Source organism: Aotus nancymaae, unplaced genomic scaffold (genome assembly GCF_030222135.1).
Source record: "Aotus nancymaae isolate 86718 unplaced genomic scaffold, 86718_ANA_hifiasm-v0.15.2.pri h1tg000048l, whole genome shotgun sequence".
Taxonomy (NCBI): domain Eukaryota; kingdom Metazoa; phylum Chordata; class Mammalia; order Primates; family Aotidae; genus Aotus; species Aotus nancymaae.
This window is the reverse complement of record NW_026988462.1, coordinates 915,969-943,677: the sequence shown is the minus strand read 5'-3', so window position 1 is coordinate 943,677 and position 27,709 is coordinate 915,969. Positions and strand designations below refer to the sequence as shown.

Sequence of the window (27,709 nt, the reverse complement as noted above, 5' to 3'; positions counted from 1 at the left end):
CCCATTACTGGGTATATACCCAAAGGATTATAAATCGCTCTATTGTAAAGACACATGCACATGTATGTTCGTTGCGGCAATGTTTACAACAGCAAAGACCTGGAACCAACCCAAATGGCCATCAGTGATAGACTGGACAAAGAAAATGTTGCATATATACACCATGGAATGCTATGCAGCCATAAAAAGCAACGAGTTCGTGTCCTTTTTAGAGACTTGGGTGACTCTAAAAACCATCATTCTCAGCAAACTGACACAAGAACAGAAAACCAAACACCACATGTTTTCACTCATAGGCAGGTGATGAACAGTGAGAACACTTGGGCACGGGGAAGAGGACAACACTCACTGGGCTAGGTTGGGGGTTGGAGGGGAGGGATAGCATGGGGTGGGGGGGGAATGGAGAGAGCAAACCACCATGGCATGTATGTACCTATGCAACAATCCTGCAGGATGCAGGATGTGCATATGTACACCAGAGCCCAAAATACAATTAAAAAAAATAAAACAGGCCAGGCGTTGTGGCTCACGCCTGTAATCCCAGCTCTTTGGGAGGCTGAGGAGGGCGGATCACGAGGTCAAGAGATCGAGACCATCCTGGCCAACGTGGTAAAACCCTGTCTCTACTAAAAATACAAAAATTAGCTGGGCGTGCTAGCATGCACCTGTAGTCCCAGGCACTTGGGAGGTTGAGGCAGGAGAATTGCTTGAATCCAGGAGGCAGAGGTTGCAGTGAGCCGAGATTGGGCCACGGTACTCCAGCCTGGCACCTGGCAACAGAGTGAGACTCTGTCTCAAAAAAAAAAAAAAAAAAAAAAAAAAAAATATATATATATATATATATATATATATATATCTTTTTGTATCTTTAACCTCCACCTTTGTATAGAGATTACATTTTACAATATGGGGCTTGACTCTTTAAAAAATAGTTGTATAAATTTTTGAGTTCATTTAAAAATGTTGCTATGAAAACATTTTTCTTATTTGAGTTGCTATCCTCTTAGAAAGTTCTAAGAGGTGATACTGGTTGGTTGCCTTTTGCTGATTTTTTTTCCTCCATTTTTTCCATTATCTTTATCAGTGTCAATTGGGAAATTCTCTCTTTTTCTGTCTCTCTCTCTTTTCTTTTCTTTCTTTTCAGTGGGTTCTTGCTCTGTTGCCCAGGCTGGAGTACAGTGGTGTGATCTTGGCTCACTGCAGCCTTAAACTCCTAGGCTCAAGTGATACTCCCACTTCTGCCACCCTACAAGTAGCAGGGATTCCAGGCGTGTACCACCGTGCCTTGCTTAGTCACTTTTCTTAATATTTTTAAGCATTAAAATATGCTTTCTTCACAAACAGTTTAATGAATGAGAAATGTCCTTGATTACTAGTATTGCTTTTTCATATTTACCAGCCAAACCACTTTCGTACCAGAAAATGTAAAATAAGAAGTCATGCTCAAGACATCAGCAAATATAAAAATGATACTTTATTATTTTCTGGCCACTGTTAAATTTGAAGCTCCTTGAGACCAAGACTCTTGTTTTGTGTTCTTAAAAGTTCTGTGTGGTCTGTGACATTTCTGACCCCGCTCTATCCTTTTGCATGATCAGAAAGTCATTCTTCAGATTTGCTTGGCCTGTCAACAATTCTTGTTTTGCTCTTCTGGAGATTGTTTGATGCCTTTGGTTTCTCTTACATGCCAAGGGGCTGTGTCTGTAAATACGATTTCCCTTCCATAATTGTAATTATGGTATATTGCCTAGAACTACATTTATTGATAAAACGTTTTTGCTAGAAGCTAACTAAAAGAAATACCCTGAAAAAATGTTCTAAAGCCCATCAAGTAATTGTAATTTATTTTGCTTTCCTTTTTTTGTAGCATGTTCCGCACTATTCAAGAAAGCACTTAATGGTATCCCGTAATCTTGGTTCAGTGGGATATGATCCTAATGAAAAAGTAAGTATTTAAAAGATCTCAACAACTAAGTTATCATGGCCTTACTTTCTTGTGTCCACACTGTGTTCAGTGGACAGGTGAGATTTTGTTAAGGCTGTGTGGTCATTGATCACTCTAGCATTATACGTTTCTACAGGTGCTCAATCTTTTGGTATTCTGTTTTTCATTGTGGGCTACAGTCTGAATCTTTTAAATTTCGTATTTGTATCTTTACCAAAGTTTAATGCATTTACAATGTGTTTCCTTTGTTTTCAGTAGAATAACTAAGAAAACATTTGTTCTTAAAGACGGGGCAGTTGACAGATTTTGATTCAACTATTGAGTTTTTCTTTCGTTTACTTAATTTTTTTTTTTTTTTTTTTTTTTTTTGAGATGGAATCTCACTCTGTTGCCCAGTCTGGAGTGCAGTGTTGTGATCTCGGCTCACTGCAACCTTTGTCTCTGAGGTTCAAACAATTCTCCCACCTCAGCCTCCTGAGTAGCTGGGATTACAGGCACATGCCACTGTACCTGGCTAATTTTTGTATTTTTAGTAAAGACAGAGTTTCACCATGTTGGGCAGGATGGTCTCAAACTCCTGACCTCAGGTGATCCACCTGCCTCAGCCTCCCAAAGTGCTGGGATTACAGATGTGAGCCACTGTGCCTGGCCTACATGATTCACTTAGCTTGAAGGTAATTTTGTATATTATAAATTTTGGGAAAAGGGGTTTCTAATTAAAAAGCTATTACAATAATGTTTGAGCCTTGTAGGGACTAGAAGTGATTGGAAATAAAACATGGTTTCCTGCCATGAAGGCATCAAAGAGGGCAGGAGCAGAGTTTTGGTTAAGAAGGGATTGTTTGGGGCCGGGCGCGGTGGCTCACGCCTGTAATCCCAGCACTTTGGGAGGCTGAGGTGGGTGGATCACGAGGTCAAGAGATCGAGACCATCCTGGTCAACAAGGTGAAACCCCGTCTCTACTAAAAACACAAAAATTAGCTGGGCACTGTAGTGCGTGCCTGTAATCCCAGCTACTCGGGAGGCTGAGGCAGGAGAATAGCTTGAACCCAGGAGGTGGAGGCTGCGGTGAGCCGAGATCGCGCCGTTGCACTCCAGTCTGGGTAACAACAGCGAAACTCCGCCTCAAAAAAAAAAAAAAAGGGATTGTTCAAGGTGAATGCCATCAAAATACAACTGACAGGAATGATTATTTGAGAATGACATGTCTGAGGTATCTTCTGAATCATCTGCTGAAGTGCATACTACTACTTTCCAGATTCTTTTGAATCTGGAGGCTTGGAGGAAGAGAGAGTCTACATATCTTCAGTCTGTTAGAAATACAATGTGAAACACAACTGCAGGGTGATATGATTTGGCTCTGTGTCCCCACTCAAATCTCATCCTGACCTTTAATCCCCATGTGTTGAGGGAGAGAGGTGATCAGATCATGGGGGCGGTTCCCCCAGGTTGTTCTCATGATAGTGAGTTGGTCCTCACAAGATCTTATGATCTTATAAGTGTTTGGAAGTTCCTCCTTCGCACAAGTCCCTTGTGAAGAAGGTGCCTGCTTTCCTTTTGCCATGATTGTAAGTTTCGTAAAGGCTCTCCAGCCATGCAGAACTGGAGTCAATTAAACCTTTGTTTATGAATTACCTAGTCTCGGGTAGTATCTTCATAGCAATGTGAAAACAGACTAATACATAAGGCAAATGTAATTTTCAATTTTCTTTTTCTCTTTTTTTTTTTTTTTTTGAGATAGAGTTTCACTTTTGTTGCCCAGGCTGGAATGCAATGATGCCATCTTAGCTCACTGCAACCTCTGCCTCCTGGGTTCCAGTGATTCTCCTGCCTCAGTCTCCCAAGTAGCTGGGATTATAGGCATGCACCACCACACCTGGCTAATTTTTGCATTTTTAGTAGAGATGAGAGGTTTCACCATGTTGTCCAGGCTGGTCTCAAACTCCTGACCGCAAATGATCTGCCCGCCTAGGCCACCCTAAGTGCTAAGATTACAGGCATGAGCCACTGCGCCCAGCCAATTTTCAATTTTCTAATAGCCACATTAAAAAAAAGTAAAGAAACAGGTGAAATTAATTTTAATAATATCTTAATATCTAAAATGTTATTGTGATAAATATTGTCCTCATAGCCATTACCTAATAGAGGAGGTAATGCATAGAAATGATTTCTCACAGAGCCTGCTGTATATAAAACGTGTGTCCTAAATGTCAGCTGCTTAATATTATCCGTAACTGAATTTTGCACATTTGGAAACTGAGACTCAAAGCCCGTGCATAGTGAGTAGCTGGGTGTAAACAAATGCCTGTCCAATCCAGAGCTGGTTGACTTATCTGTTGTGCTGTACCCTTTCTCAGAAGAGTTGAGCAAGTGACCCAGTGTCCAGAATTCTGCCATCATTCCAACAAGTACCCAGTGCAGGGCCATCTCAGTCCTCTTGGTCTCTGAATGGAGTGTGGTGCTAGCTATAGAGCCCAGGAGAGAGCATGTCAACCTAGGGAAGGGAAAAGGAAGAATGAGGGGTAGAGAGAGAATGGATTCTTAGAAAAATAACTAGGCCAGGCGTGGTGGCTCACACCTGTAATCCCAGCACTTTGGGAGGCTGAGGCAGGCAGATCACAAGGTCAGGAGTTTGAGATCAGCCTGGCCAAGATGGTGAAAACCCATCTGTACCAAAAATACAAAAATTAGCCAATTGTGGTGGCGGGCGGCTGTAGTCCCAGCTACTTGGGAGGCTGAAGCAAGAGAATTGCTTGAACCCGGGAGGCGGAGGTCGCAGTGAGCTGAGATTGTGGCACTGCACTCCAGCGTGGGCGACAGAGCGAGACTCCTAAAAAAAAAAATTCTGAACTGCATGCATCTATAATTTATTTAAAAGAAAATTTTATGTATGGAAGATTAATTGATATGATTAGCTTTACAAAGTTTTATGCACGAATTGGTAATACATTAATAGCCCTGAACAGAGAAGATGTGTCAGGTGCAGGTTTTGTTCTGATATAGATTTTCCCCAGTTACACATATAGGGGCACACTCCTAAATTCATACCAGTCTGGCATGTGGCCCAAAGGGTGAAGAACAGCAACCATAGCTAATGCTGAATGACTGTGTATTACATGCTAGACATTATTCTAAACACTTAAACGGTGGTAATTCACAGCATTCTCACAACCTCTTGTGGCAGGTGCCGTTTTTACCCTTATTTTACATACCAGGAAATGAGAGGCAAGAAGGATGACTTGTTCATAGCAGGACACACAGGAGGAGAACATAGAGTGTTGGGAGTTCAGCCTGGGCGGCTTGGCTGCAGACTTGACCAGCAATGACCATTCTGTTGCTTGAACAGAAAGTAGAATGGGGATTCTTACTTAATTCTTTCAATGTTATCATGATTTGTTGTCTTTGCTATAAGAGTTGCTTAATATATAATTTCTAGCAGTGGTGTTTGTGGTGATTATCAGATGTGGTCTGTTTCACAGTTAATATTAACATCACATACTAAAACCCATTCAAGAAAGTGTAAATATTGTTTTCTCAAGGTACGCTTACTGCTGAAGAGGGATTTACCATGACCATTTAGATACAGAAAAGTAGATGATTGTGCATTTTCAGACCTGAGGTCTGAGCAAGGCTCTTGAGTGGCTTAGAGTTTTATCAAATTAGAAGTTTGCTTTATTTATTTATTTATTTATTTTGAGACAGAGTCTCACTCTGTCATCCAGGCTGGAGTGCAGTGGGGCCATCTGGGCTCACTGCAATCTCTGCCTCCCAGGTTCAAATGATTCTCCTGCCTCAGCCACCCAAGTAGCTGGGACTACAGGTGCCTGCCACCATGCCTGACTAATTTTCGTGTTTTTAGTAAAGACAGGGTTTTACCGTATTGGCCAGGCTGGTCTTGAACTTCTGACCTTGTGATCCACCCACCTTGGCCTCCCAAAATGCTGGGATTATAGGCGTGAGCCACTGTGCTTGGCCAGAAGTTTACCTAATTTTAAGGTAGGGGCTTGACTTACGTTGGTGGAGTTAAGACATATGTGATGTAAAGGTTAAACCAAGACCTAGAAAGCCTTTTTGAATTCTGAGATTCTGGACTTTTTCCTGTATCTTAAAATATTGCTTTAGGCCGGGTGTGGTGGCTCAGATTTGTAATCCTAGCACTTTGAGAGGCCAAGGCAGGTAGATCACCTGAAGTCAGGAGTTCAAGACCAGCCTGGCCAACATGGAGAAACCCTGTCTCTACTAAAAATACAAGAAAATTAGCGTGGTGACATGTGCCTGTAATCCCAGCTACTCAGGAGGCTGAGGCAGGAGGATGGCTTGAACCTGGGAGGTGGAGGTTAAAGTGAGCCAAGATCGCACCACTGCACTCCAGCCTGGGTGACAGAGCGAGACTCTATCTTAATTAAATAAATAAACAAAAACTGCTCTAAGTTATATAAGAGTACTTTTTAAAAGACCATATATAACTCTAACTCTTCTTTTAGAAATATAACTGGGTTTTTTTTGTAGTTCTATTAAACTTAAAAACAATTCACAAATCCAGAAATAACTGTGCTAATATATATCACATCCAGTTTACTTAGAATGGTGTGTTTTTAAAAACGATTAGCCAGTATAATTTTAGAGTAGGAAGAAAATCTTACTAAATAGCTTTCCATTTGAGTGCTGCCAGTTTATGTGGAAATCAAGGCCTACAGAAATTGATTTGCTTAAAGTTAAATAGGTCATTATTGGCAAAGCTGGACTTGGATTTAGGTCTCTAGATAAACACAGGATACACAACTTCTCTACTATTTGGTCTCAGCTGCTTCAGAATTTGGTGGTTATTCAAACTTAACATTGTATTCAAATGGTGTAATCTACTTAGTCTGGGCATTTTTGGATATAAGCACAATTGGTACCTATTCTGAGTTACTGAAAATATCCTACAGAGATGGCAGATAAATTATACTTACTTAGTGTCAGACTTTCCTTTGAAAACAACTTATAACACTTAGAATTTCCCAGAATTTAGAAAATGAATTGAGAAGTAATTTTGATCAAAGTTTTTTTTTTTTTTTTTTTTTTTTTTTTTTTTTAAGACGGAGTCTCACTCTGTCGCCAGGCTGGAATGCAGTGGTGCCATCTCGGCTCACTGCAACCCCTGCCTCCTGGGTTCAAGCAATTCTCCTGCCTCAGCCTCCCGAGTAGCTGGGATTACAGGTGTGTGCCACCACACCCAGCTAATTTTTGTATTTTTAGTAGAGACAGCGTTTTGCCATGTTGACTAGGCTGGTCTTGAACTCCTGACCTCGTGATCCACCCACCTTGGCCTCACAAAGTGCTGGGATTGCAAGTGTGAGCCACTGCGCCTGGCCTTCACCAAAGTTTTTTAGTGTCCAAAATATTTGAAGATTTTCTTTTGGCTAGAGAATTTATAAATACCTCCAGTGTGAATACATTAACCTAGTCTACTGATGCTTTAACAAAGTAATTAATTATAGACCCTGATCATATCAGATGAATTTAGTAGTTCCCTGGTTATAAATGAATATACTATTTATAGAATTTAATATTACTCTAAGAAGTAATGTTTATTAGGATTATTTTCAAGGTTTATGTTGGAAAAATTTGATGTCTTTTGCTCCCAAAGTAAGAGTAACAATTTCTAATATGTTTTTTCTCTCTTCAGACTTTTGATAAAATTCTTGTTGCTAATAGAGGAGAAATTGCATGTCGGGTGAGTAGAATTTTCATTTTATTTTTCATTTTACTCTGTGAAATTATTTATTATTGAATCCCTTTAAATGTGAGTCACTATTAATAGACATTAATGTATTTTAAAATAGGTTATTAAAACTTGCAAGAAGATGGGCATTAAGACAGTTGCCATCCACAGTGATGTTGATGCTACTTCTGTGAGTATTTTTTGCTTCGTTTAAATCAGGACTTAATTTGGGGTCAAGTAGAAAAAAATAAAAGATACAGGTTTTTTTTCTTGGCCTGCAAAAGATATATTCAATTTTAAAACTGTTTAATTGTTGACTGCTGTGTTAAGCAAAATGACAGTATCACAATATCTTCTATATATGCCTTAAGTATTTTCTTTTCAAAGCTTTAAAAACTTATGTGGAAAAATTGCCAGCTGATTGCTGGTCACCGAGTAGAGTTAAGCAAAGCATGAGAAAGTTTGAGTCAAAGATTAATGAAATGTTTACACAGTGTTCCCTTATGAGAGTACTTTCCCCCAGCATAACTCCAGTATCACTAAGGGAATGCTATAATTGTTTAACCGTTCCTAAATGCTTCAACGTGTTCAGTTGAAAGCTTCATAAATGAAAGATAGGGTAATACTAATTGGATATGAACAAAAGAAGGTATAGCATAAAGGAGACATACTTTTATTTGGTACTTTTAACACAGCAGGGTTTTTTGGTTTTGTTTTTGAGATAGAGTCTTGCCCTGTTGCCCAGGCTGCAGTGCAGTGGTGCAATCTTGGCTCACTACGACCTCTGCCTTCCAGGTTCAAGCGATTCTCCCACCTCAGCCTCCCAAGTAGTTGGCATTACAGGCACCTGCCATCATGTCTGGCTAATTTTTGTATTTTTGTAGAGATGGGGTTTCACCATGTTGGCCTGGCTGGTGTTGAACTCCTGACCTCGTGATTCATTCGCCTTGGCCTCCCAAAGTGCTGGGATTACAGGCGTGAGCCCCTATGCCTAGCCCATGGCAGGCATTTCTTTAGTAGTAATGAATTATGAATCAGTAGAAAAAAATTCCAATGGAAAAGCATGTAAATTATTAGAATTTTATGGCATGAAATATAAGTAGTTGAATGCTAACGCAAGCATTGTTTCTCATTTTCTCACACTACTTTTGATAATGGGATTCTTTGGTAGGGTCCATTGCTTAATGACAGGGATATGCATCATTAGGTGAGTTCAATCTTATGTGAACATTACAGAATGTACTTACACAAACCTTGATGATATAGCCTTGTACACATCTAAATGGTATAGCCTCTTCCTCTTGTGCTACAAACCTGTACAGCATGTGACTGTACTAAATACTGTAGGCAGTTGTAACACAATGCTAAGTATTTGTTTATATAAGCATATCTAAACACAGAAAAGGTATAGCAAAAATATAGTATAAAAGATAAAAAATGGTACACTTGTATAGGGCACTTACTGTGAATGGAGCTTGCAGGACTGGAAGTTGCTCTGGGTGAGTCAGGGAGTGAGTGAAGGCCTAGGACATTACTGTTACTACTGTAGACTTCATAAACACTGTACACTGAGGCCACACTCAATTTATAGAAAAATATTTTTTCTTCAATAATAAATTAACCTTAGCATGTCATTACTTTTTTAACATTATAAACTTTTAAATTTTGTCTTAACTCTTTGACTCTTTCATAATAAAACAGCATAAAAAGCAAACATTGTACAATTGTACAAAAATTTTTTTTATATCCTTATTCTATAAGCTTTTTTCTATTTTTAAAGTTTTTTATTTTTCATTTATTTTTTACTTTTTACTTTTTTTTTTTTTTTTTTTGGTTAAAAACGAAGACACAGATGCACACATTAGCTTAGACCTGCACAGGGTCAGGCTTATGGAGACATCAGTAGGCATGGGATCACATCAAGTTAGAAAGCTGCTACACAGCCAGGGAAACAATCAACAAAAGGAAGAGACGACCCACAGAATGGGAGAATATATTTACAAACTGTCCATCTGATGAGGGATTGATAACCAGAATGTATAAGGAGCTCAAACAGCTCTGTAGGAAAAAAATCTAATGGTTCGATTAAAAAATGGGCAGAAAGGCCAGGTATGGTGGCTCACGCCTGTAATCCCAGCACTTTGGGAGGCTGAGGCGGGTGGATCACGAGGTCAAGAGATCGAGACCATCCTGGTCAACATGGTGAAACCCCGTCTCTACTAATAGAAAAAACTAGCTGGGCACGGTGGTGCGTGCCTGTAATCCCAGCTACTCAGGAGGCTGAGGCAGGAGAATTGCCTGAACCCAGGAGGCAGAGGTTGCGGTGAGCTGAGATCGTGCCATTGCACTCCAGCCTGGGTAACGAGTGAAACTCCATCTCAAAAAAAAAAAAAAAAAAATGCAACCACTATAAAGAACAGTATGGAGGTCCCTCAAAAAACTAAAAGTAAAACTATCATGTAATCCGGCTGCTAGGTGTACACAGGGCGGGGAACATCACACACCTAGCAGCCAGGAAATCAGTATGTGGAGGAGATACCTGCACACCCATGTTTATTGTAGCATTTTTCACAATAGCCAAAATTGGGAGGCAGCTTAAGTGTCTATCAACAGATGAATGGATAAAGAAAATGTGGTACATATATACAGTACCATTCAGCCATAAAAAAGAATGAGATCTTGTCATTTGCAATGCATTGATGGAACTGGTGGAGGACATTATTATTATTTTTTTAATATTATCTGATTTTTATTTTTATTTTTTGTGAGATTGTACATTTTATTATTATTTTTTATTATACTTTAAGTTCTGGGGTATATGTGCAGATCATGCAGGATTGTTACATAGGTATACACGTTATGGTGGTTTGCTGCATCTATCTCCCCACCATCATCTACATTAGGTATTTCTTCTAATGTTATCCCTCCCCAATTCCTCAACTCCCTGCTATCCCTCCCTTAGCCTTCCACCCCTCAACAGGCCCCAGTGTGTGATGTTCCCTTCTCTGTGTCCATGTGTTCTCATTGTTCAGCACCCACTTATGAGTGAGAACATACAGTGTTTGGTTTTCTGTTCTTGTGTCAGTTTGCTGAGAATGATGGTTTCCAGCTTCATCCATGTCCCTGCAAAGGACATGAACTCATCCTTTTTTATGGCTGCATAGTATTTCATGGTGTTATGTGCCACATTTTCTTTATCCAGTCTATCACTGATGGGCATTTGGGTTGGTTCCAAGTCTTTGCTATTGTAGACAGTGCTGCAGTGAGCATACATGTGCATGTGTCTTTATAATAGAATGATTTATAATCCTTTGAATATATACCCAGTAATGGGATTGCTGGGTCAATTGATATTTCTATTTCTAGATCCTTGAGGAATCGCTACACTGTTTTCCACAATGGTTGGACTATTTACACTCCCACCAGCAGTATAAAAGAGTTCCTATTTCTCCACATCGTTTCCAGCATCTCTTGTCATGGAAGACATTATGTTAAGTGAAATAAGCCAGGCACAGAAAGACAAGTTTTGTATGTACTCACTCATTTGTGGGAGCTAAAAAGGAAAACAATCGGACTCATAGAGATAGAGAGTATAAGGATGGTTACCAGCAGGAAAGGTATATGGAGCGGAGGGGTAGGGATGATTAATGGGGACAAGAATATAGTTAGGTAGAATAAATAAGATCTAGTATTTGATAGCACCATTAGGTGACTACAGTCTACAATAATTCGTGGTACATTTTAGAATAATTGAAGGAGTACAATTGGGATGCTTGTAACACAAATAAATGAATGATTGAGATGATGGATACCCCATTTACCCTGATGTGATTATTACACATTGTATGCATGTATCAAAATATTTCATGTACTCCATAAATATATGCACCTACTGTATACCCATAAAAATAAAAAAAGACAACACTAGGCAAATAGGAATTTTTCAGCTCCATTATTATTTTCTGTCTTACATGCAGTACATTGCTGACCACAATGTTGTCATATGGCACATGACTATATTCTGATCTAGAGGTAGATTTTGCAGACTTTACAAAAGTGGTTTCAAAAGAATTTTGAAGCAGATGTGGTAGTTTTACATTTTAGAGACTTTTCACCGCTTCTGGCTGAAAATAGTAGTGAATATACCAGAGATTATAATACATAATTTAGAATAAAATTTGCCAGACCCCACAGTGCATACTCAGTCAAAACTTTCTGTTAATATGACCTACTTTAAGTGAATTTCTAGAAAGATTACTATAAATAAAAGCAGGATAATGATGGTTGGAATGTCAAAAGTTTCATTGAAATCTCAATAGTAGGGTCAAATCTGCTATGTGGTTTCTGTTTTAGTCTCAAGGAGGCTGAAAAGGTGAATTTCTGTAACAGCATTTTTTCCTTCCTCAGCATATGATCACAGAGGTTCCTATCATAGCTAATCAGCTTTACAATATTAGTAATATGAACAAGCCGTGCTGTTCAGTTGTATTAATGTTTGAATGTTTGTTTTCAAGAGGTGAGCATTTTAAATGTAGCTTGGAGTAAAAAGCCTTACAGGCTTTCTGTGTTAGTTCCATATGTGGAAATATGAGTACTGCTGCAGTAGGAAAATACTGCAACGATTGTGAAAGCTATTTGTTGTCTATTATAAACAACTAATTTTTAAGGTAATTATGCAAGGAAAATATGAATGGATACTACTCATATTAACTGATAAGTCACACAAAGAAGGAAAGCCAACTAACTTGCAAACAGTTAATGTTTGATGGAAAAACGTTGGCTTTTAGAGATGATTATGAAGTTTACCTCTCTTGGTCCCTTTACTCCAACATGTTCTTCAAAATTGTCTTCAGTATTTTTGGTCCTTTGCTCTTTCATATGAACTTTAGGATGAGCTGGTCAAATTACTCCTCTTCCCCAGTTTTTAGCTACCATGAACAAGATTTTCATAACTTTTGCATGTCTTTTTGTGAACATAGTTTTGATATTTTTTTGGGGTAAATTCCTAGGAGTGGAGTAGCTGGGTCTTGGGGTAGATAAGGAGTTGGCAACGTTTTTCTGTTTGAAAGGAAATATATTTTTTTCTGGATAGCAAATAATATTTTAGATTTTGCGGGCCCCTATGGTCTCTGTTACATATTCTTCTTTTTGTTCTGTTTTGTTTTGACAACTGTTTAAAAATGTGAAAACTATTGTTAGCTTGATAGGTTCAGATTTGGCCTGTGGGTAGACAGTATTTTGCTGATGCCTAGAAGAAATAAATGCATGCTTAAATTGATAAGAAGCTGCTAAACAGTCCTCCATCATGTTTGTATCATATTATACTCTGCTGAAATGTGTGAGGTCAGGGTGCTTTTGTGTCCTTCCCAACACTTGGTGTTTTCAGTCCGTTTGATTTTGTGTTTTATTTTTAAGTGGCGGTGAAACAGTATGTCATTGTGCTTTCAATTTTAGATTTCCCTGATGAATACTGATGTTGAGTACTTTGTTGTGTTGTTGGTCAGCATTTATATTTTTTTCTGAAGTTTTTGTTCAAACATAATGGAAAAAATTAGAAAAGTAGTGCCAGTATACTAATATCAGTTTACCCTTATATACCAGTATAAAGGTATCTGTATCCCCTTCACCTAGAGTCACCAGTTGTTAAAATTTTGGCTTGTTAGCTGTATATCTGTATCCATATATACATTGTGCATGTGCATCTTTTTTTTGTTTTTGCTAAACAATTTGAAAATAAGTTACAGACATTGTGACATTTTACCCCTAAATCCTTCAGCAGTAATAAGTATGGTTTTTCCACATATCTATAATACCTTATGAAACCTAAGAAAACTAATTATTCTATAATATCACGTAATCTGCATACCACATTCAGGTTTCTCCACTTGACTCCAGTTGTCCTTTGTAATATTTTTCTTTGACCTACAGTTCAATCAAGGTTCATGAGTTACATTTGGTTATTATACCTCTTTAGTCTCTTAATCTAAAACAGTTCCCCATCTTCTCTCTTTTTTTATTTGATTTTTATTATGTTGGCTTTTAGATATTCGAGCTTTGTATGATTATTTCCTCATGAATAAATTCAAATTAAATATTTGACAAAACTACTTCATAAGTGATGTTATTTCTTTTCTTTTGAGACAGAGTCTCGCTCTGTTGCCCAGGCTGGAGTACGGTGGTGAGATTATAGCTCTCTGCAACCTGACCTCCTGGGCACAAGTGATCCTCCCACCTTAGCCTCCCAAGTGGTTGTGACTGCAGGTGCATGCCACCACACCTGGCTAATTTTTGTATATTTTGTAGAGATCGGGTTTCACCATCTTGCCCAGCTGGTCTTGAACTCTTGGGCTCAAGAGATCCTCCTGCCTTGGCCTCCCAAAGTGCTGGGATTATAGGCATGAGCCACCATACCCCAGCCAGTGATTTTTTTTTTTTTAATAGTAATATCATAACAAGAGGTTCCTAATGTTGAATTGTTCTGTTGTTATGCTATGTTTGATCATTTGGTTTTACCAGGTCTTCCCATTGTGGTGGTGGTGGTGGTGCTGCTGCTGCTTCTTTCCTCCTCCTCCTCCTCCTCTTCCTCTTCTTCTTCTTCCTCTTCCTCTTCTGCTCCTTCTCTCTCCCTTACCTTTTCCCTCTCCCTCTCCTTCTCCCTCGCCTTCTCCTCCCTCTCCTTTTCCTCCCTCTCCCTTTCCTTCTTCCCCCATAGAGGTCTTTTATTTTGTTAACACCTATTAGGCCATGAATTCATAGGGAATAGGTTCCAGCAGCTCAGGCTCCTTCCCCGTTTCTCACACAGTGTGCTTCTCTGGGTGGAGCAGGCTGGCGCTTCAGTTGAACCCAGGTACCTTTCTCTTTGGCTTCTTTCTTTTTCTGGTTATTTTCCTTCACACATTTCAGGAAGCTATCTTAACTCTTAGAGTACTTGATGTGCTCAATACGCACATTAATTCTCTTGGCAAGAATCTTGCCCTTAATTTGTTTGTGACAACAGTGCAAGCAGCATGCTGGGTAACACTGTAAACTCTTCCAGTTTCACTGTGGTAACACTTAGGGGGCATTCCTTTTTAAACAGTACCCATTCCCTTCATGTCTACAATATCACCTTTCTTATAAATTCACATATACGTGGCCAAAGGAACAACTCCATGTTTTCTAAAAGGCCTAGAGAACAGATATCGGGTGCCTCTCCTCTTTCCCTTTGTGTTTGTCATTTTGGTGAATTATTGGAAGATGGTGGTTCCAGCCTTTTATTAAATAATTTTTGGGGTGATTTTTGAATTCATGTGAATATTTTGTCCCCCAGCCACCTCTCATCTAATGTCTTTGCATTGATAGTGAAAATTGCCTGAGCCTGATTACTTTGGTTGCATTTGTCTTTTTTGCTGTCTGTTGAGTAAGCTGTTGATTTTCTGCTCCTTTTTGAATCTGTTTTTATGTATTATCTTTTTTCTTATGTATTTGAGGTCTTTATTTATTTTTAGCATACTTAATTTAAATAATTGTCATATTGTTGTATTATTTCAAGTTTGTGAGTGTTTATTTCTATTCCTGACTCTTCCATGTTTAAGTTTTGGCTTGAGATTTCATGTTTGGTGCTTTTATTGTTGAATTTCAATGGCCAGGTAGAATAGTGTTATATTTGTTTCCACCACACAGGTTATCACTCATCTGCGACTAATTTTCTTTCTTTCTTTTTTTTTTTTTTTTAGAGACGGAGTCTTGCTCTGTCCCCCAGGCTGGAGTGCAGTGGTGTGATCTCAACTCTCTGCAACCTCCTCCTCCTGGGTTCAAGCAGTTCTCCTGCCTTAGCCTCCCAAGTAGCTGGGATTACAGGCACGTGCCACCATGCCTGGCTAATTTTTTGTATCTTTAATAGAGACAGGGTTTCACCATGTTGGCCAGGCTGGTCTTGAACTCCAGACCTCATGATCCGCCCTCCTTGGCCTCCCAAAGTGCTAGGATTACAGGTATGAGCCACTATGCCCAGCCAGGACTAATTTTTATATTAATTTTTTGGCATGAAGATTGTCAAATTTTGAAGATAATGGGAAGAACAAAATGAGATTGCACACACACACACACACACACAGACACACACACCTGTTGAATAGACTCATAGTTTGTAATTTCTAGAGACATTTTCCTTTACTTTGAAGAACAGAGATACCAACATAGGGTTTATGTTCTATTTAGTAGGTTGATTCCTCCCCTACAGCCTTTCACTGAGAATGTAATCTTTGAGTATCCTGGCTTTAGATGCAAGGATTTCTTTCCTTCAAATCTCCAACTCACATAGGATCTGTTTCCTTTCTCTGATTGTTAAAACCCAGTCTTCTAGATTATTGAGATTCCTACCTTCACTCTCCAAGATTGGCTTTTGTGGATGCAGTCTGATTTTTATTTATTAATTAATTATTATTTATTTGTTTGTTTTTTTGAGCCAGAGTTTCGCTCTTGTTACCCAGGCTGGAATGCAGTGGCATGATCTCAGCTCACTGTAACCTCCGCCTCTCAGGTTCAAGTGATTCTGCTGCCTCAGCCTCTCTAGTAGCTGGGATTACAGGCATGCGCCACCAAACCTAGCTAATTTTGTATTTTTAGTAGAGACAGGGCTTCACCATGTTGGCCAGGCTGGTCTCGAACTCCTGACCTTAGGTGATACACCTGCCTCAGCCTTCCAATCCTCAGCTGGGATTACAGGTTTGAGCCACCATGCCCAGCCAGATTTTTAGATTACTTTTTTTTTTTTTTTTTAAGAGACAGAATCTTGTTCTGTTGCCCAGGCTGGAGTGCAGTGGTGTGAGCATAGCAAACTATAAGCATGAACTCCTGACTCAAGTGATTCTCCTGCCTCAGCCTCCTGAGTAGCTGCGACTTAATGCACATGCTGCTGCACCCTGCTTACTTTTTCTTTGTTTTTCATCCCTCGTAGTTTTTTTGTGAGCCAAGCTCTTCATTTGAAGGATGTTTGTTATATTTAATCTAGGTCTTTAGATGTTTCTAGGGAGGATTTGTAGATTATTTAGTTGGCTTATTATTGGTTTGTCTTAAAACAATATGACATTCTATTCTCTGTTGAGGAAATTCCCTCAATTTCTTTGAGAAATAAAGACTGATCTAGAGCAGTCTTAAAGTCAGGCTTTCCCTCGGAAAACAGTTCATTTATAATGATGAGATTAATGTGCTTGAATCCAGGGGATGAGGCCACAGGGAAGCAGTATAAAATACTCCAATGGGAAATGGTCAGGGCAGGAGAAAGCAAAATGGGAATTAAGCCTCTTAGGAAGTCATGAATTGTCTTTTATGTTTCATTTTCCAGGCCCTAGGAAAGCACACTTATTATTCTCTGGGAAGATTTGTGGGAATGGTTTATGAAGAGAAGACAATTCTAGTGCAAGAATGTATCCAGCTGGGATTTTGATTGATATCACATTGTGTCTGTAGATCATTTTGGAGTGTATAGCTATCTCAATATTTTTAAGTCTTCCTATCCATGAACATGTGATTTTCTTCCATATTTAAGTCATTTGGATTTCTTTCAGGAATGTTTTGTGTTTTGTACTACTATAAGTGTAATTAGTTTTTAAATTTCAATTTTTAAAATTAGTTGCAACTCTATAGAAATACAATTGATTTTCACATAGTAATTTTGTGTCCTGCAACCTTGCTGAACTCTTTTGTTAGTTCTAATGGCTTTTAGTAGATTTTTTAGGATCCTTTTTGTTTTTTTTTTTTAAATCTCACTCTGTCACTCAGGTTGGAGTGTTGTGGCATGATCTTGGCTCACTGCAACATCCACCTCCCAGGTTCAAATGATTCTCCTGCCTCAGCCTCCCAAGTAGCTGGGGTTACAGGCATGCACCACCATGCCTGGCTAATTTTTTTGGGTTTTTAGTAGAGATGGGGTTTTGCCATGTTGACCAGGCTGGTCTCAAACTCCTGACCTCAAGTGATTCACCTACCTCGGCCTCCCAAAGTGCTAGGATTACAGGCATGAGCCACTACACCTGGCCCTTAGGATTTTTTATGTAAGATCATGTCATGTGTGAATAGAGATAGTTTTACTTCTTTCCATCTGGATGGTTTTTATTTTATATTCTTGCCTAATTTCTCTGGCTTTAACTTCCAGAACAATGTTGAAGAGGTGAGAGGACCCATCTTTGTCTTGTTCTTCATCTTAGGGGGAAAGCATTCAGTATTTCCCCCTTAAATTTGATTTAGGCTCTGATATTTTAATAGACTTCTGTTATCAGGTGGAATAAGTTAATTGCTCTTCCTAGTTTGCTGAGGGATTTTTATCATGAACAGGTGTTGGATTTTTTCAAATGATTTTTCTGTGTTTACTGAGATGATCATGTGGTTTTTGTCCTTTATTCTATTGATATGGTGTATTGTTACATCAGTTGATTTTTTGGATGTTAAACCAACCTTGCATTCCTGGTATTAATCCTTCTTGGTCATGCTGTGCAATCCTGGATTGCTGGATTTAGTTTGTTAGCATTTTATTGATAATTTTTGTGTTCATAGTTATAAGTTATTAGTCTGTAGTTTTCTTATGATGTCTTTGCTTGGTTTTGGTGTTAGTGTGATCCTGGCCTCATGAATTGGAAAGCTTTCTCTCATCTACTTTTTTGGAAGACTTGGTATTGCCTTTTCTTTAAATGTTTGGTAGAAATCACCAGTGAAGCCATCTGCATCTGGACTTCTCTTTGGTTAGTTTGTGATTATTAAATCTACCTTTTTACTTATTACAGGTTTATTCAGGTATTCTGTTTCTTTAGTCAGTGTCTATAGTTTCTGTTTTTCTAGGAATGTGTCCATTTCATCAAAGTTATCTAGCTTATTGGTATAGTATTTTCTTATCATTTTTATTTCAATAAGGTCAGTAGTAATGACCTTTCATTCCTGAATTTAGACATTTGAGCCTTACTTTTTTTCTTGGTCACTGTCCTAGTCTGTTCAGGCTTGTTATAGGATATCATAGTCTGTGTGGTTTATAAGTAGCAGGAATTTGTTTCTCACAGTTCTGGTGGCTGGGAAGTCAAGATCAAGGCACTGTTAGATGTTGTTCCTGGTGAGGGCTCCCTTCTTAGTTCTTTGGTGGAGGCTTCTTGCCATGTCCTCACATGGTGTAAGGGGAAAGGGAAAGATCTCATTTATGAGGTCTCCATCACTAGTATTCTAAAATAGCATTTTAGAAGTATAAGGTGATGCAGTTAGGCAAGAGCTATTAATTGGTGGATGGGAAAGGCAAAAATAAGAAGTTTGTATTGAGTTTCTAGTTATACAATGAACGGAATAACTCTAGAAACAAAAAAAATCTCTGGTGGTTGGTTAAAAAGTAAATATAAATAAATCTATAAACTTCATTTATTTCTATAAGGTAGAAAATACAAGAAATATAACTTTGTAGAGGCAATGCAAGTGATAAAACACTGTGTGATGTGAATTTAAAATGAAATTTTTAGGACTTATATGAGGACTTCCTGTTTTTGTATAGGGAAACCAATTTTTAAAAATGCTATTTAGTTCTAAATTAATCTGTACATTTTCTATTAAATCCTAATAAATATAACAGTGTAATTGGAGGAGATTGACAAAGAGTAAATATGCAAAAATAGCCTAGACAATTCTGAGGAAAATTGACAGGGAATAGTCTAACATATTAAAATACATTTTAATATATTATAAGTCAGCAAGAAGAGATAGGTCTGTGGAATAAATTTGTTAGATTTTCAGCAGTGGGTTGATGTGGGAGGATTTTTGACTTGTTAAAGAGGGTCTTATGAATATTATGTGAATTTAGAAGATAAGCAGTAATTCTAGGATTGCTTGCCTTTAATTTACTGTGATTTTTAGGTATCTCAGAGAAGTTAAGAAGTATAAGGAATGAGAAATTTTTAATGGCTTTAGTGACTAGGAGTTTCTAAATGGGCACGTGGGTCCCATTTCCTTAGTTTGGTGAATAGTGGCAGCAAAGAATTTGGGAATTTAAGATTGTTGTACTCCTCCAAATGAATGTTAGATAACATTATGTTTTAAGTATAAAAATTGTATGCCTTTCCACAAAAATAGTAAATTATATTATTATATTTATATCAAACTGCTAAAATTAGTTCTGATTTTTTTAAAAAATGAGATCTCATCAGGTTAAATGAAAAGAGTTGAGAATTTTCATTTCCAAAGAAGAAAATGATTCTGTATATCCCCAGAATCATTCAACCTTTAACTGTGTTTTCTGTCTATGCTCCTAAATTGAACCTGTCTATACATATTTTGTTGCTTTGTGTGTGTACAGTCATGTTGGATTTAAATGAGAAATATTTGATTTTACCACGTTGAAACAAGAACTAAAATCAGGGAAGTATTCACTGTGACTCACATCTTATCCAGGCAGCCTGCTGTTTAAAGTATGATCCCTGGTGCGCACTGTAGTCTCAGCCTCAGGATTCTGTAATGAGATTGAGTAGGGTTTCCTGTGAGCATTCTTGGGTGATTGACAGTAAGGTGAGGGCAATCATCACTTTTTATGCCTACCCTTGATAATATGTCCCTGTTGTCTGGGGAGGGACCGAGGACAAATAGGACTTTGTGATGTCTAAGTAATTAGTGTATGTTGGTTCCAGCTGAACAAACTGGAGGGTAATGATCAGGTAAATGGAAATGGAACACATTAATGCAGACAAAGGTATAAAAGACCTTAGGGGAAAACTTTTCAGCCTTTTGTGGGATTATTGGAATAGCTTTATTTCATATTTTTTTTATATTTACATATGTCTCTGTATATACATATATATTTATATTTTTGTTAGTGTAGGGTATCTTCATTTTACCTTAGATGTGTAAAGAGATGAAAGCAACTTAAATGTGAAAACCTTAAATGTTTTTTTCTCCTTTACATGATTTCAGAATATTTTCAAACCTTTTCTATTTGGAAAGGAGTTAAGATTCTTAATTAAACATTTTTTAAAATTTTCACAAAAATTGTTAATGGACTTGTTTGGAGCTGATGCTGTCACTGATCCTCAAATAGGACAAATGACTGAAGTCAGGTTTGTAAAACTCTTTTGGGGTGTTAACTGAAAAATATCAGATGACCTTTGTGTGTGTGTGTGTGTGTGTGTGTGTTTGCAAATGTTATATTTAAGTAGCATTTTCTTAAATTGCCTTTTCTAGTGAAGGATGTTTTAAGATGATGGCTGTCATGGTCCATGTTTCACAGTTGGTCTTAATTAGATCAGAAACATTTCCAGACATTGAGGTTGCAATAGGAAATCTATAGGATTCTTAATTTATTCTTACAAAAGATATTTACAGTTGCCATTCTTCAATATTAACTTTCCTTATCAACAACAAAAAGTCTTGGGGCAAAGCCTCTGAGGAGTGACTGCAGGACTTCATTTAATGGGAAGGGAGGAATTGTTTTCCTTAGTATATGGTTTTGAATCTGGGAGTCTGGTAATTAGGTAATCAAAGGGTTTTTAAAATGGCATAATGACTTTAAAACTTGCTATTGCTCACTTTTCTCATAAAACTTAGCCTTCAGAAATCTTTTAAGATTAAGAATACAATGTATCTACCTATGCAAATTTAAAACAATAGACTTTTCATTCAAGAACTAACCAGGAGAAGAAAGTATTTAAGATGCTTAGACATTTCTTGTTTGTTTTTGCTTTTATTGTCTTTGGAAAAACTTATTTTGCAGGAACAGTATACTGTATCAATTTTAAATGTTTTGATTATCTTTGGCTTGGCTAAATTACTTTCTCTGCATTTTTGGATAAAATGGAATAGGATCGGATTCCTGGTAGGAATCTGTTCACATTAATATTATATTTAATTGGAGATCCTGCAGAATAGTAGCAGGATGCTGAAGAGAATTATTTGGTATTAGCAATGGCTCGTCTGGGAGTTGTGGACTAATCAAGGCGCTGTAGTGTTAGCGGTGGGGATGATGGGAATTATGACGATTATGACATGTAAGCATGTCTGTGTACGACCTGGACAGGCAACGAGTTAATCAAGAAGTATGTTAAATGGCTCCCATGCTGATTCATTATTATCTACCATAGTGCCTGTCAGGTTGTGTATTTAAAGAATCCAATCATTGCCAAATTCAGTATGTATATGAGCTGAATTCAGCCATTGTTGTTTGCTTTTCCATAAAATAACCTCAGATTACCTTATACATATAAAAATAGAAGATTTTGTCAGCTGTACTGACCATGTGATTTGTGTTTTAAAGTAGAGTATCATTTTTTTTTTAACAGAGTCATTTAAAGATTTATTTGCTTTGCCCTTCTATGCTTAATGGGTTTGGGTTTGAAAGTAATATTTGTGTGTCTTTACTTTTCAAGATGAAAGAATAATTCTGGTATTTCAGAGACAAATTAATATTTAACGCGTGAACTATGGACAAATCAAAGCATGAATCTTTTCCACCATCAAAATCCTCCTAAATCGGGGGTGAGGGTGGAAATCTCCTTTGCTGCAGTGGGGGGTCTCTTTGTGCCAGGTAGACCCATTCTGTGCCCAGCATGGTTGGAGTTATCTGTCAGGAAACTATCTATTAGAAAGGCTAGAAATGTACGTATTTTGGGGGAATGGAACTAATAAATTGAATTCCTTTCAGAAAATAAATTGAAATGCAGCATAAATCCGTGAGCAAACTGGATTATATCTCTAGGCAAATTTAAAGAGTTACTGCAGATGAATACCATTTTTTAAATATGGTGAGCACTGCCAAATTTAATAAAAGTTTCTACCAAACTGTGACCTTCATGTATTAACTTAATTAAAGCAGTATTATGGGTAATACTCAGTGTTAACCTGTGGGTGGCTGTTATTGAAATCCATTATCTATGGAGTCGGTATTAGTGGTCAGCAGCATCAGAAATAAAACTTGCAACCAAGACCCTCCCATGGGTGCTGTGAGCTCAGCAGGTTAAATCGTCAAAAACCAGTAAAGCTGCTTAAAAGTCTGATAGTTTAAGCCACCTGGAGTTAAAGGTAAACTAGTCATTCCAGTCATGATGGACTATGACTTTATTTAGCAGTCAGGCAAAAATTATATTTGGACAGGATTTATATCATATCTTCATGTATGACTTATTCATTTGCGTGTTTATGTACCTTGTTATTTAAATTCAATAAAACCATTGCAGCTTTTTTTAATCTATGGGAAGTGACGTGATTATTTTCTTTTATAAAACGTTAAGGAGATGTCTCAAGACTTTCTGAATTTTTGGTTAGTAATGATAATTTATACTAAAGTTACTTTTTACTTTTACTTATACTAAAATTTTAAGTTAAGAACAAAACAGTGAACTATTGTGAGGATTAATACATCTTTTTTGGTTTTATTTAGTAATTTCTGGTGAATATAAACAACATGGGTTTAAAGGGAACTTATGTATTTCAATGTGATTAGTACCTGCTGGTATGAAAAAGTACCTAATCATGGATTTATTTTTCTCTAAGCGGCTATTTGGGAAGGACTGGAAGTCCTATCTTACTGAAAAAGCATACATTCAATTAAAGATCTGACTGTACGGTTTAACTTATTTCGACGTTCTAGTGTTGCTGAGGCCGTAACTTAGCTCATTTTTACAGCCTCACTCATTCAGACCCCTGAGTGGAGGGAGAGGACATGATTATTCCAAATAATGCTTCTCACTCATTTAGTATCTATGATGTACTAGAAAAGCACATAATTACATATGGATTAAATTATTGTTACTGTTTTAAATTGAGAAAATTGGGGCTTCAAGTATAAAGCCAATCTTCGGGTTGCCAAAGATCACTGGGCTAGTAAGTAGTGGAGCTCAGACTTGAATTATGTGTGACTCCTAAGTTGTGCTCTTTTCACTGTGCATGTTGCTTCCCATGCTAAGTATAAGGAAAAGTCCCCTCCCCCTACAAAACGAAGTGAAGTTTATTACTTTGACGGCAGAGTTTTTATTAGCGCCTGTTGTGGGCCGGTTGCTAGGATAGATACTGGAACTAGAAGAGTGACTGGGAGTGATGGGATTGCTGCTCTAGAGATAGATATAGAGAAATAAAACTTAAGTAATTACAAACTGTGGTAAGTGTTATGAGGGAAGCAAATTGTTGAGAGAGATTCAAGGTTCCCTTCACTAATAAGGTAGTAAGAGAAAGTCTCTCTGAGCGGTAAAATGTAAGCTGAGACTGATGGATGGGAAGGAGTCAGCCAGCTAGGCAGACAAGACAGTGTGTGCAAAGGCCCTGAGCCACTCCAGTCTGCTTCTGTCCTCAGTACTCTACTAAGAGTTCTTGCTAGTGTGGCCACCAGTTTTCTCATGTTATATCCAGCGGACTTTTTTCAGTCCTCTTCTATTTGACTTCCCAGAAGCATTTAACACTATTTTTTCAGATACTCTCATCCTCTGGCTTTGATAACATTTTAATCTCCTAGTTAATCTCCTAGTTTTTTTTTCTGCTACTGTGGCTCTCCTCTGTGTCCCCTCTACAGGAATCACTCAAGGTTTCATTGGTGGGCTCTTCTTAAAATTTTTTTTTTTTTTTTTTGTGCTCTCTCTACCCTTGCCCTGAAAGATCACATTCTCTTCCACTTCTATTTCTGTGGTTTTAATCAACTCTAGCTTCAACTCTGTTTTCCCTCTCTGTGACATCTCTAATTGGATATATTACAACTACCTCAAACCCAACATTATCCGAACTGAACTTTGATCCTTCAGGCTTCTTGTGTCTGAATCCTACTGCAGAAGCACAAGATATAGGACTTTATCTTCACCGTCACTGTTTCATTTCTCATTTCCAATTTATGAACAAGTCCTTTTCATAAATAATTTAGAATCTAGTCACCTCTCTTCGTTAGTACTTCCTTAGCAAGGTCTTTTAAAATCCTTTTCTAGTGAATCTTTTTTTTTTTTTTTTTTTTTTTTTTTTTTTTTTTGAGACAGAGTTTCGCTCTTGTTACCCAGGCTGGAGTGCAATGGCGCGATCTCGGCTCACCGCAACCTCCGTCTCCTGGGTTCAGGCAATTCTCCTGCCTCAGCCTCCTGAGTAGCTGGGATTTCTAGTGAATCTTTTAATCTTTTAGGCTGATAAAATTAATCTCATCTTGGGCAGTTTATCCGATGTGAACCATTTCAGAAGTTTTGTTTGTTTTCATAGCTAATGCTTTCTTACTCTGTTTTGGAATTTTGGTTCCTAGGTTCTTTTTTCTGGTGAAAGTTAAACGTGTTTGTACTCTTCATTCTTCATCTCCCTCCCCCTTGCTTCCTTGGCCTGCCTCTTCCTCGTTTCTCTCTCACCCCGGTCATTCCCCGCTCCCACCTTCTCCCTGACCAGCAGTTTTGTGGTCCTCTCCCCTCCATCTGGCATTTTGGATTCCTAATCTACATCCAGGTCTTTTTCTTTTTTTTTGTTTTTGAGACGAGTCTCACTCTGTCACCCAGGCTAGAGTGCAGTGGCACGATCTTGGCTCACTGCAATCTCCACCTCCCAGATTTAAACGATTCTGCTGTCTCAGCCTCCCAAGTAGCTGGGACTACAGGCGCTTGCTAACACTCCTGGATAATTTTTTGTAGAGACGGGGTTTCAACGTGTTAGCCAGGATGGTCTTGATTTCCTGACCTCATGATCTGCCTGCCTTGGCCTCCCAAAGTACGGGGATTACAGGAGTGAGCCACCATGCCTGGCCTCTACATCCAGGTCTTATGGTGATAGTTTGGACACGTGGCAGGTTAGTCTTAGCAGCTTGTTCAGATTTTGACTCTGGAGCTGTGTTTGTGCCTCCCTAGATCCACAGTCTCTAGGAGCTGTAGTTGCAGACAATGCTGGGTGGCCTCCTCTTCAGGCCGAGGGCGGCTCCTCTTTGGCCTGTTTTTCGCCAGTGGCCCTGGCTGTCTTCTCAGTCTCCTCAGAACATTCTCACGATCTGCTTCTGGAGGAACCAGCCAGTGGTTAACATTGTTAGCATTGTTATGCATTTTTCTCCTGTTTTGAGTTTGTGAAATGTTTGCCATTTATTTTTGCTTACTTTCTTAGTTTCCTTTTCTGGGTTTTATTGTCATTGCTGTACATTTGAAGTAGAGAGAGCTTTTCAAATATGAACTCACTATGTCATCTTTTTTTTTTGTGCTAAATTTATTGAAGTCCACAAAAAACAGAGAAAAATGTCAGATCTCAAAATTGTGTTTTTGCTAATTTCAAGCATCAGTTTATCCAAGTGACTCCTTGATACCTGACTTGCCCTCAGCAAGTCGAGGCATTGTTTTGCTGGCTCTGGATCTCTGGCTTTAGCCAGTCACTGACCCGACTTGGGACTGCTTCCTCGGCTGTCTTGTTCTTGCTGCTGCCCTGTGGCTGCAGTGGCATCTGTCAAGTTGGAGTAGCTAAGTCTAGTAGGCATCTTTTAGGAAGATAGAAGGCTGTTTGGACATGGCAATGGTGGATTTATATCTGAGTTATTCATCTGAATTGGAACCTGTACTAAGGGAAAGAGATTCTAGCTCAGATAAATAGATTTAAATTCATTGTTGCTATCTTCAGCATTCATTTATTTAATTAAATGCACTGAAAAGCACTCTTGAGGTGGGGAACAGGGTATGATGTATCCAATGAGAGTTTGTAGAAAGTGTTGAGGTACAACTGCTTATAAATAGTGTTTGAAAATGTCTTACTGTTTACAAAATATTGTAAACAACTGAGTGTTTAGTTGAGTCCAACTCTTCCTGTAAATCAGTCATATATTAGTTTAGTTTCCAGGTCTATAGTATATTCCTCAAATGGATATTAGGTATTTTTCAAAAGGGGACTTTATAATTAAATATAGCAAAGTGTCTTCCATGAACTATTCTAATTGAATGTCATAGAGCCCTAGGCTGCACTGGTGAAACTCACTGGGATGCTCTGCATGTCATAGGGAAGTTTGGTTTCAGAACTATACAATCTATTTGTGAAGGTTTTATGTAATTTTTCTTTTCAATAAGAAGTGTTGCCATGTATCAATTTTTTACATTTAAAAAAGTAATTTAGGCCAGGAGCAGTGGCTCACGCCTGTAATCCCAGCACTTTGGGAAGCCAAGGTGGGCAGATCACGAGGTCAAGAGATCAAGACCATCCCGGCCAACACAGTGAAACCCTGTCTCTACTAAAAATACAAAAAAATTAGCTGGGTATGGTGGCACACACCTGTGGTCCCAGCTACTCGGGAGGCTGAGGCGGAAGAATTGCTTGAACCTAGGAGGTGGAGGTTGCAGTGAGCTGAGATTGCACCATTGCACTCCAGCCTGGTAACAGAGCAAGACTCCGTCTCAAAAAAAAAAAAAGTAATTTATTTTCAATTGTGGTAAAATATACATAACATAAAAGTTTACCATTTTAACCATTTGTTAGCAAAAGATAATGAGATCTATGGAGAAAAAAAATGGAGTTTTATTTTCTATAGAAAAATACCACCTGCAGACTGGGGAGGCAGTTTCCACTAGTGGAAATGTTTGTCCAAAAAGTGAAAAAAGGAGGGGTTCAGCTTAAGTAGGGAAAGTTCTTGCCCTCATTCTCGTAAGGTCTGTGCAAATGAAGGATTCAAGCTTGTTCAGTTCAGATTGGTCGAGATAGTGAGCCCAAATTTGGTGCCAGAAGTGTCTCTGTCAGATATTCCTTCCAAAAGGCTGATGCGGGGGTTTCCGCTATAATTCTTCTTGGCTCCAGTCACAGGAACTGTTCTGGCTCAAGAACAGATATTTATCAAGAGCTTTGTTTTCCAAGAACGAAGGGTGGTGACCACTCTTCTATCACTCTGCTATGGCCGCTCTCACCCATTATCTAAAGTTGGGTGTCTCTGTTGGCCACAGGGAGTGCATGTCATCTGGAGAGCTTGCAGTTTTATTTACGATTTCATTTCACATTCCTAAGCTTACAGTTCAGTAGCATTAAGTGTGTTCACATTGTTTTTGCAGGATGAAAAGTTCTGGAAACAGGTGGTGGCGATGGTTCCGAATTATCAATTTTAACATAGTGTGCTGGCCAGGTGTGGTGACTTATGCCTGTAATCCCAGCACTTT

At 38.3% G+C, this 27,709-nt stretch overlaps 1 protein-coding gene across 3 annotated transcripts in view; it reads left to right on the top strand.

Moving 5' to 3' along the window:
* The window catches only part of PCCA (propionyl-CoA carboxylase subunit alpha), a 433,326-nt gene that overhangs the window by 17,927 nt on the left and 387,690 nt on the right, over positions 1 to 27,709 (top strand). For all 3 annotated transcript variants that reach the window (XM_064362172.1, XM_064362171.1, XM_064362174.1), the window contains exons 2-4: positions 1,868 to 1,945; positions 7,617 to 7,664; positions 7,774 to 7,842. In XM_064362172.1, coding sequence (XP_064218242.1) covers positions 1,868 to 1,945; positions 7,617 to 7,664; positions 7,774 to 7,842 — 195 coding nt within the window. The remainder of the gene's footprint in view (positions 1 to 1,867; positions 1,946 to 7,616; positions 7,665 to 7,773; positions 7,843 to 27,709) is intronic.